Source organism: Littorina saxatilis, linkage group LG16 (assembly GCF_037325665.1).
Source record: "Littorina saxatilis isolate snail1 linkage group LG16, US_GU_Lsax_2.0, whole genome shotgun sequence".
Lineage (NCBI taxonomy): Eukaryota > Metazoa > Mollusca > Gastropoda > Littorinimorpha > Littorinidae > Littorina > Littorina saxatilis.
This window is the reverse complement of record NC_090260.1, coordinates 603,672-614,879: the sequence shown is the minus strand read 5'-3', so window position 1 is coordinate 614,879 and position 11,208 is coordinate 603,672. Positions and strand designations below refer to the sequence as shown.

The following is an 11,208-nucleotide window of genomic DNA, read 5'->3' as shown; positions in this document are numbered from 1 at the left end:
ATACAAAGTATAACGTACACAGATTTTACTATTGAACCAAAAAGCAAATTAAATCATGAATAAATCAATCAAGCAAAACTTCCACACAATGACACACTCACTCTCGGTTCACACTGCGCTCTGGACGTGCACACTTGGCAGCACGTATACCGTTCCGGCACCGTTTGTCTTCCTGCAAGTCCAGCATAGGCACACGATTGTCCAAGAATCACAATAATCCTCGTGAATGTCACAGCAGGCATAGTAGAAAAGTCCAAAAGGGTGCGTTGATGGTGGTAATCCGGTGTACACACACACACACACACACACACACACACACTCCGGTTTGGTAAGTTACCTGATAAATAATGTAGCCTGTGGATTTAACGGGGAGACTGGTCAGACAGGAAGAGCATTTCACATTTCCGATGTTCAGCGATAAACTTGTTTTCTTCGAGAGTTCGATCTTCGTGCGATTCTGGCGCGTTGTCACCAAGAACGTAAAAAAAAACCAGGATATCATCATGATGCCTCTCTACAAAAACCAGGCAGTCTAGGAACTCTTCATCTAAAGTCAGTCAGTATTAGCCCCTCAACACAATCCTCATCTTGTCCCATAGTGATTTCTGCCGCCAAAGAACGTGTGGTTCTTAACTCACAAGACGGATTTGTCGTCTTCCATTGCGAAATTCAGATCTACCCCAACTACGTGCATTGATCTGAGCAATAAAATGTAGATGCGATAATCTGCAAACATCTCTTCAACTGACAATCTACATCTTGTCCCATCGTGATTTCTGTCGGCAAAGAACATGTGGTTCTCAACTCACAAGACCGATTTGTCATCTTTCAGAAATTCAGATCTGCCCCAAGTACGTGCAATAAAATGTAGAAGCGATAATCTGAAAAAAAATCTTTTCGCGTGAACGCTGCCACGTTGTCATCAGTCCGATGTCTTTTATCCAGAGCAGGGATGAACACACTTTTTCATCAGTAGTTTGTTATGTTTATCCGCAGACTGCTTTCCATTACTTGTCGTCTGTTTTAGCTTGACTCGTGGGGTTCTTCAGCAAGGCAAAAAGTGCTTGTTTACTCACACGTTCTCTCGCACGACATGTCGTAAATGCAAGTTCTAACGATTGTTTTTTATTGCACTGATAGAGAATGTCGATATTTGTAAACGTCTGCCATTTCCTAATGTTTATTTCATTATTTTGCATACGGATATGGCTAGTAAGTGGATAATCTGTTACGACACGAAACGCGTTCTAAATCCGGGAAGGGAGGCTACTCCAACGTAGAAGGGAGGCTACTCCAACGTACTTTCCAAAGTGTGCTCCAGCCTTAAGCAAACAATCAAACAAATATGCAGATAGACAGACGGACACACACACCTTTACAAACAAACACATATACACACTCATACACACACAAACATACATACAAACTCATGCACACACATTCACACACACACACACACACACACACTCTCTCTCTCTCAAACACACACACACCCACACACACACACACACCCACGCACACACACACACACACACACACACATACACACACTCACACGCACTCACTCACTCTCTCACAAAAAACTCCATACACACAAAACACACACCCATACGCACATATATGGACAGACGGACATACCCACCTTTACAAACAAACACACATACACTTATGCCCACACACACACTTACACACACACGAGTACAGACTCATGCACGCGTGCGCACACACACTCACACACACACACCCACACACACACACATACACACAAATACACACACACACCACACACATACGAGTACAGACACATGCACGCGTGCGCACACACATACACACACACACACACACACACACACACACACATACACACACACACACACACACACAAATACACACATACACACCACACCCATACGAGTACAGACTCATGCACGCGTGCGCACACACACACACACACACACACACACACACACACACACACACACAAATACACACACACACACACACACACAAACAGTAACACTAACACATGTGCACAAAATGAACACAAACACACACACTGCGCCAGAGAGAAAGACTACAGGGAGGCATGACGTCATGATGCATTAATTGACGTCAAAGACTTTCGACCGTGACGTATTCTTCTTACGCGAGCTTTATCCATAGACTTGGAAACTACGGATATTCTACCCGTCCAAAGCAGCCTTGGGTGGCGTTTGCTGAAAAAATGGGGGCGACTATTGCACCCACCGTATTTTTGTTAGTATGGTCCCAATTTTTGGTGAACTTCCATCTCCAACTGTAGCACGTAGCCGGGCACAAAGAATCCTTCTTTATCATGTATTATTCGGTATGCACATTTCTCAAGTCGATTACAGTATAGCGTTCACGGGATACCTCCAGCTTCGCTGGGATAATAATAATTAAGTAGATGTGCAACGCCAAGGCACTGCATACCCCAGCGAAAGACAAATCTCTCTCTCTCTCTCTCTCTCTCTCTCTCTCTCTCTCTCTCTCTCTCTCTCTCTGTCTCTGTCTGTCTGTCTGTCTGTCTCTCTCTCTCTCTCTCTCTCTCTCTCTCTCTCTCAAACACACACACACACACACACATACCCCAAGTTACACACGTACACACATACACACTCACTCACACGCACTCACTCGATCACTCTCTCACACACACTTCATACACACAAAACACACCCCCATACGCGCATATAGACAGACGGACATACACACCTTTACAAACAAACACACACACACACACACATACACTTACGCACACGCACAAACACACACCCACCCACTCTCATGAGAAGCTGCATGGACCTGTGGAGGCTCTTCATAAGACCACCAGCTTCATTACCAGAGCTGGACTCCACGTTTAGCATTGGCGAACGACAAGAAGAAGAAGACAGACCTGGGGAAACACAGACCTGGGGGGACACAGACCTGAGAAACAGACCTTGGGGAACACAGACATAGGGAAACAGACCTGGGGGAACAGACCTGGGGAAACACAGACTTGGGGGAACACAGACCTGAGGAACAAACCTGGGGGAACACAGACTTGGGAGAACACAGACCTGAGGAACAGACCTGGGGGAACACAGACTTGGGGGAACACAGACCTGAGGAAACACAGACCTGGGGAAACACAGACCTGGGGGAACAGACCCGAGGAACACAGACCTGGGGGAACACAGACCTGGGGGAACACAGACCTGAGGAACAGACCTGGGGGAACACAGACTTGAGGAACAGGCCTGGGGAAACACAGACTTGGGGAAACACAGACTTGGGGGAACACAGACCTGAGGAAACACAGACCTGAGGAACAGACCTGGGGGAACACAGACCTGCCTACCCCCAAAATTACAAGGTGTAATGAGTCAAGCCAAAAAGAGTAATCTGTTGGAAGAAAGTGTAATCAGGTTCCATTCGGCAATCATTTTGCACATTGACACTAAGTCTTCTGCTCGGATAATTTCTCCCTCCAGTTTTGTTACTGTATCACTCAACTTCCTGATAAAGAAACAGGTAATTTGAACGTCTTTTTGTTTCTATGAGCTCTCTGTACTGCATCCTTGTGATAATCTGTCCCGATGTGCTATGCACAGTCATATTTTCCAATGTGTGCACACGAAAAGTCACTGTGGCAAAGGGAACACAAGACGTGCTTTGGTCCTTTTGATTAAGGTCCTAGGCATGGCCACGATTTCATTTAGCTGCCTTTGTATTTCTGTTGAATGGCTGTCTTCTTTCTCACAGCAATCCTTTTACCACCACTGTGACAAGCTTCCTCGTCAGATTCGTCTGTCTCGTGGGGACTCAGATTTTCCACGCGTCGCTAATTCATTGTAATGCGAACGGCAGCGTCTATCTTGTTTGTGGCTGAACAGACCGGAAATGACCGGATATTGCCTAAATGATCTCGCGCAGGCGCAAACTCAAGCTCTGCGAAAGCAACTATACTGATCGGATTTACTTCGAGATAAGATGCAAAAAATCATACTTTTGGATTCTTAAAAATCGTACTTCCATTCTGGAAAGCATGGTGGCGTAGTTTGGGTTAACATTCGTAGTAAGTTACGCCCAAATCGTAAGGGTAGGCAGGTCTGGGAACACAGACCTGAGGAACAGACCTGGGGGAACACAGACCTGGGGGAACACAGACCTGGGGAAACACAGACCTGGGGGAACACAGACCTTAGAAACGGACCTGGAGAAACATAGACCTGGGGAAACACAGACCTGGGTAATGATGAAGCTGAATCCAGACACAAACAGACAATGAAGATAAGGCTAACCTAGATGGCGGTGGTGAGTATGAAGAATCGGTGAAGACTCGAACGGCCTCTTTACTCTCTTCCTCTTTCGACCTCGGCTTTCATGCCTCTCTGCTGACCCTTGGGCTATCCTGGTTTCATGGTCCTCTCTGGCACTGTGTGACACCCTGTTGAAAAACAAAAGGTTCAAGTAGTGGAGAGCCAGAACTGTCAATATTAATGCTGAGAGGAAAATTCAGCTGACAAGAATGCAAACAGACTAGATCCAAGTCATTCCAACATCATGGACAGCCTGGTTAAAGTATGAAACATGGTTTTGGAGGTGACCGCACATTAAAGTTTTAGGTTTCCCCGGTGTGCAGGGACAGCCAGACGGACGGACAGTCAGATGGACAGACAACCCGTCAGATAGACAGACAAATGGACAGACAGCCAGTCATATAGACAGACAGCAGACGGACAACCAGCCAGACGGACGGTCAGATGGACAGTCAGATGGACAGACAGCCAGACGGACAATCAAATTGAGGGACAGATGAAGGGATAACATTTAGGCAGTCATAGTCAGATGGAAACAAAGCAATATAGGCACTATCTAACATGTCAGAACAAAATCTAAACCAAGTCCTTGCTTTATCTTAAAATGATACAGACCCAGTTTTCTCCAAGTGTGAAAGGCAAGCATGGTTTACTCTTGGTCACAAACAAGAGCGTGAGCTTTCAGCCCAAGGTCACTATGGGAGCAGGTCTGTTTCCCCTGGTTAATGTTGTGCAGGGCTTTGTTTCCTGGGCCTGGAGGGAACATACACCCAGGGAATTTAGAACTAGGGAACTGAGACCAGAGAAAACATAATCATGGTGGAAAATATAAACCTCAGGGAACAGAGACCTGGGCAAACATATACCTGAAGGAACATAGACCTAAGAGAACATAGACTTGAAGGAACATAGACCTGGGGGAACATGGACCTGGGGAACATGGACATGGGTAATCGTGTAAGTGATCCCGGACAGAAAAGACAATGAAGATAAGACTAACCTAGATGGTGGTGGTGAGTATGAAGAATCGGATGAAGACTCGAACGGCCTCTTTTTTCTCCTTTCGTCCTCGGCTCTCACGCCTCTCTGCTGACGCTTTGGGTACCCTGGTTTGATGGTCCTCTCTGGCACTATGTGACAACCTGTTGAAAAAAAAGGTTCAAGTAGTGGAGATATAGAACTGTCAATATTAATGTTGAGGAAAATTCTGCTGACAAGAATGCAAACAGACTAGATCCAAGTCATTCCAACATCATGGACAGTCTGTTGAGGTATGAAATAAATTATAGTTTTGGAGGTGACCTCACGTTAAAGTTGTATTTTTCCCCGGCGTGCACGGACAGCCAGACGGACAACCTGATGGAGGGACAGATGAACGGATGACATTTAGGCAGTCATAGTCTGCTAGAAACAAAGCAATACGAGGGGGACTCATTATATTTTGGAACCTGGGCAAACTAATGAAGTCACTACTTTGCCTTTTTCATTACATCAAAGACCAGTTTGGGGAAAACTTGTGACAACAAAAATTACTTGATTCCGTGCAATAGTTTTCATTCTTATGAAACGCGCTTTTCGGTGACCTCGGCGATCAACCACAGTCGATCGACTGGGCAGTCGATCGACTGTCAGTCGGTTCACTGCTATCTTATGAAACTGGCCCCTGGGGCCCAGTCGATCGACTGTGGTTGATCGCCGGGTCACCGAAAAGCGCGTTTCATGAGCGAATCACCGTCACCCGCGGACAACCGCAGTCAACCAACTGTACAGTAATCCGAATGGCCAAGTCGAGGGCTAAATTTAGCAACATTACCACTTCCGTTTGCTCATTTGCACGTGGAAATGGCGATGGAAGAAAAAACTAGTCTCGGCCCGCTCAAAATAACAATGATCGAGACTTTCAGTAATTCCTTCGCGTGACGTCTAACCCTCTTACGCCATAATGTGACGTCTTCAAGACATAACCCTGACTTGTCTCCTGGATTACTGCGTCATGATAGATACATTTCGAAGAACAATCACAAGGTTTGGCTCACAATCCAAAAAAGTCAATCAATATGAGGCTTATGTCGCGCGTATTCCGTGGGTACAGTTCTAAGCGCAGGGATTTATTTTTAAAAAATTTTAAATTTTTATTTTATACAATTTATATTGCGCACATATTCAAGGCGCAGGGATTTATTTATGCCGTTTGAGATGGAATTGTTTTACACATCACATCACGCATTCAAATCGGCCAGAGAAAACATAATCAAAGTGTGAGCATTGTCATTGTGTCATTGACTGTGCGGATAATTACATTTATTTTCGGTTTACCGCAGTAAGCCGAACACAGTGTTGGGGGGAGAGCATCACCGTGTTTGGCCGACTTCAGGTGAGATGACCCGCAGTCGGCCGACTGAAATTTTGTTTGTGAAACCCGATAATGTCGGATTACTGTGGTTCTCTCGGACAACTGCAGTTGATCGACTGTGTTTCTGGCTTATGAAACATAGACCTGGGCAAACATATATACCTGAAGGAACATAGACCCAAGGGAACACAGACCACAGGCGGAAGGTATCGTTCACTGGACCACTACTTTCATAGAAAGACTACAAGGTATGACACTCAGCTTCGAGTCTTGCTCCACTAACTTCAAAAAAAATTATGCAAATAATAATTGCCAATGTCGAGATTCTTTGTAACTTTACAAATGCCAGGATAAATGAATGTTCTAACTATCTGTACCTTTTATGTTTAGCTGCCTGTCCGCTGCACCGTATTTTGTGCGACCAAACGCGTCTGTCGCCGGCATATCACTTAGATCCCGTGGGAAAGCTGAACAGTTGTAGGTCCGAGGAGTTGGTAGTGCGATGCGCTCATTGGTTAATAACCGGATATTCGATGATTATTTTTGATTTGGCAAACGGTTCTTCACCAAAAACCTAACAAAAACCTAAAGTGAAACTCCCGTGGGTAGCTTCCCTTCGCTGCAATATTTACATATGTTTTAGACCAATGAGCACCCGTATGCATATTCGGTGCGGGATGCATGATTTCTTCCCAACTACAGGTAGCGGTTCGCAAACGAACATTCGTCAAAATGATGGTTAAAAACAACTTGCAGCAGACGGCAGCTGAAAATTAAAGATACATGTATGATGTAGTTAAAACAATCATTCAACTGTATTTATTTGACCTTACACAGACTGTTGGAAGAGGCAAACCGCCTTGAACACAAAAATTGTCCGCAGGAAGCGACTCCAAGAACACAGACGACTTAAAGCTGAGTGACATACCTTGTAGTCTTTCTATGAAAGTAGTGGTCCAGTGAACGATACCTTCCGCCTGTGCACAGACCTGGGCAAACATAGACCTGAAGGAACATGGACCTGGGGAACATGGACATGGGTTATCGTGTAAGTGATCCCGGACAGAAAAGACAATGAAGATAAGACTAACCTAGATTGTGGTGGTGAGTATGAAGAATCGGATGAAAACTCATACGGCCTCTTTTGTCCTGGGCTCTCATGCCTCTCTGCTGACGCTTTGAGTACCCTGGTTTGATTGTCCTCTCTTGCACTATGTGACAACCTGTTAAAAAACAAAAGGTTCAAGTAGTGGAGATATAGAACTGTCAATACTAATGCTGAGAGGAAAATTCAGCTGACAAGAATGCAAACAGACTAGATCCAAGTCATTCCAACATCATGGACAGTCTGTTGAGGTATAAAATATTTAGTTTTGGAGGTGACCTCACGTTAAAGTTGTATTTTTCCCCGGCGTGCACGGACAGCCAGACGGACAACCTGATGGAGGGACAGACAACCCCATCGTGCCCAGACATGTAGCCAGACGGACGGACAGTTAGATGGACAGACAGCCCGATGGACAACCGGATGGAGGGACAGATGAACGGATGACATTTAGGCAGTCATAGTCAGATGGAAACAAAACAATATAGGCACTATCTAACATGTCAGAACAAAATCTAAACCAAGTCCTTGCTTTATCTTAAAACGATGCAGACCAAGTTTTTTACAAGTGTGAAAGGCTAGCATGGTTACACTTGGTCACAAATAGGAGCGTGAGCCTTCAGCCCAAGGACACAATGGGAGCAGGTCCGTGTTTCCCCTGGTTAATGTCCCGCAGGGCTTTGTTCCCTGGCCCTGGAGGGAACATACACCTGGGGAACTGAGACCAGAGGGAATGGGGGGAAATAAAGGACTCGAGGAATAGAGACCTGAAGGAACATACACCTGGGAAACGTAGACCTAGCTAATCATGGAGCTGATCCCATGTGCAAAAGACAATGAAAATGAGGCTAACCTAGAAGGTAGTGATGAGTATGAAGACTCGAACGTCCTCTTTTCCCTCCTCTTTTGCCTCTCTGCCGACGCTTTGGATACCCTGGTTTCATGGGTCTCTTTGGCACCATGTGACACCCTGTTGAAAAACAAAAGGTTCAAGTAGTGGAGAGCCAGAACTGTCAATATTAATGCTGAGAGGAAAATTCAGCTGACAAGAAATTGAAGAATGCAAACAGCCTAGATCCAACATCATGGTTGAGGTATGAACATAGTTTTGGAGGTGGCCTCACTTTAAACTAAAGATGCACTGAAGTAGTACGAAGGGAAAATTAACAGAGGTAGAATGAAGTTGCTTTTATATCAATCTGAAAATAATTTCACAAAAATGAGCATCGCCAATTTGTATTATTTTTATTTATCAAAAGTGAATGAGCACACCTGGAAATGTTGGACTTGGTGCTTGACATAAGACTTGACATCATAACAGTACTTGGTGGGCTACCGTAATGACTTAGAGTGTACCAAAAGAGACAATCGCGAGCACTTTGTAAGTCTTTATAAAAAAAAAGTAAGCAAACTAGAAAACCATGCCCTGTTGTAAATGTTTCTTTTAGAGTTTAGACATTCAGATTCTGATGGCATCTGCTTTAAGTGTTTATTAATTCTCGTAACAGTGCATTCATGATTCAAGGGGCAGTAGGTGAATTTTTTTCAAATATAAATGTGACTGTGAGTGATAGGCCTATGCCACAGATGGTACAGAATCTATGATTATGTTATCAAAACGTGTCTAAGCTGAATTCGCGAAATAAAGAGAAAAGCGCCAACTCTTGAGTATAGAGGTAATAAAGTAATCGCTAATCGAGCGAAATGGCAATCCGTGGCGACTTACTTAGGAGTCGGGAAGACGCAAATCCTGTGTATCGTCAAGAATAAAGACTCGGTGTTATCAAGATGGGTAGAAGATTAGCGAAGTCTTTGTGCTTTGTTCGAGTGTTGTGTGTGTGTGTGTGTGAGATGGGAGTTTGTGAACAAAAATAACACACGCATTTTTCTGATAGGGTATTTACGACACACATACATACATTTACACACAAGTACCAGACGTAACAGAAATGGGCAAACCTGAAGTTTTTCATCATGTACATGGTACCTTAAATTGAAAAAGTTCTCTCTTAGAACTTTGAAATTAGAAAAAATAATAATGTTGTGGTAGTAATGGTTCTTGTTGTTTATTTTGTCCTCCATATTCCTTCAACATGCATATATTATCACTCTGCTACTATGTTGTGCTGGTTTCGTGTTTAACTTACACCAACACATTTAAGTAACCTGTACTTCTACGAGTAGAAAAAGCCTATGAAAGTCAAGAATCGTGTTTGTTTCTCTCTATTTTCACATTGTAGCTTCCTACAGACACTAAGCAACAATGCAGTACCACTTACAGTGCAATATCTTGTACTTTATTGTTGACCATCGTACAACACTTCATTGAGCCATGATCTGAGCTGTTCACACATATATGCCAGGGCTTGTTATTCTCTCAGCTACCAGGAAGTTGGTTCTGCATAATTCCTAACTTAATTCCTAGCATTATATGTTGTCCTATCATTTTAGAGCCCTTACGTCTCTTTGTATCTCAGTTTTTGACTTTCAGATTAACATCAAACGTACATCAAAATCTGTGTGTGTTTAGAGTATGTCAACATTAACTGGTTTGTAATATTCCAGTACCAACGTGACGATCAGGACCCAAGTGACGATCAGGACCCACGTGACGATCAGGACCGAAGTGACGATCAGGACCCACGTGACGATCCACGTGACGATCAGGACCCAAGTGACGATCAGGACCCACGTGACGATCAGGACCCAAGTGACGATCAGGACCCAAGTGACATTCAGGACCCAAGTGACACTTCATGCATGTGAGTACATAACTTGTCTATTCCTTTGACTGCAATAAAGGTTATTAATTTCATGGTAAACGTGACATTTTTAATGTCCATATAAGGTAAAATATAGTATACTACTTGGGGAAACCATGCTGTAATCTTGTGAGCACGCTCAATTCTGACTTCAATACGGCCGTTTCCTTTCACCTTCCGAACAAACACACACACACACACACACACACACATACGCACACACACACACACAAACGCTCACACACACACACACACACAAACGCACACACACACACACAAACGCTCATACACACACACGTACCTAAAGTGTGGATGGTTACCTAAGAGGCGGCACTGGGTGTAGTGCCTTTCTAGTGCACTTGCACTACAACAGCACTTGGTGCAGTACTCGCTCCGGCATCGAAGAATTTTGCACTAAAAAATGCACAAAATTTGACCTATTTCGTCGCCTATAGAGGACGGAAAGAATGTCATTTTGAACATTGTTATGACATTCTTTCCGTCAAAAAAGTCAATTTAACGGTGTTAAATGAAGCGAGCATCCACACAATTAGGTTGCCATCCAGAGTTTAGGTTGCAATCCACGTGTGGATAGTTGCTTTATGGTGATTTAGGCAACCAAACCTGTGGAAACATGGGTACACACACACACACACACACACG

The 11,208-nt window shown here is 44.2% G+C and overlaps 1 protein-coding gene across 1 annotated transcript; it reads right to left on the bottom strand.

Moving 5' to 3' along the window:
* Positions 1–2,813: 2,813 nt before the first annotated feature.
* On the bottom strand, positions 2,814–9,019 carry LOC138950150 (uncharacterized). Its single transcript, XM_070321895.1, has 4 exons — positions 8,637–9,019; positions 7,770–7,901; positions 5,326–5,467; positions 2,814–4,453 (listed from the first exon to the last, which is right to left on the bottom strand). The coding sequence occupies exons 1-4, from the start codon at positions 8,743–8,745 to the stop codon at positions 4,303–4,305; spliced, it is 534 nt and encodes a 177-aa protein (XP_070177996.1). The 5' UTR covers positions 8,746–9,019; the 3' UTR covers positions 2,814–4,302.
* Between the last annotated feature and the right edge of the window lie 2,189 nt (positions 9,020–11,208).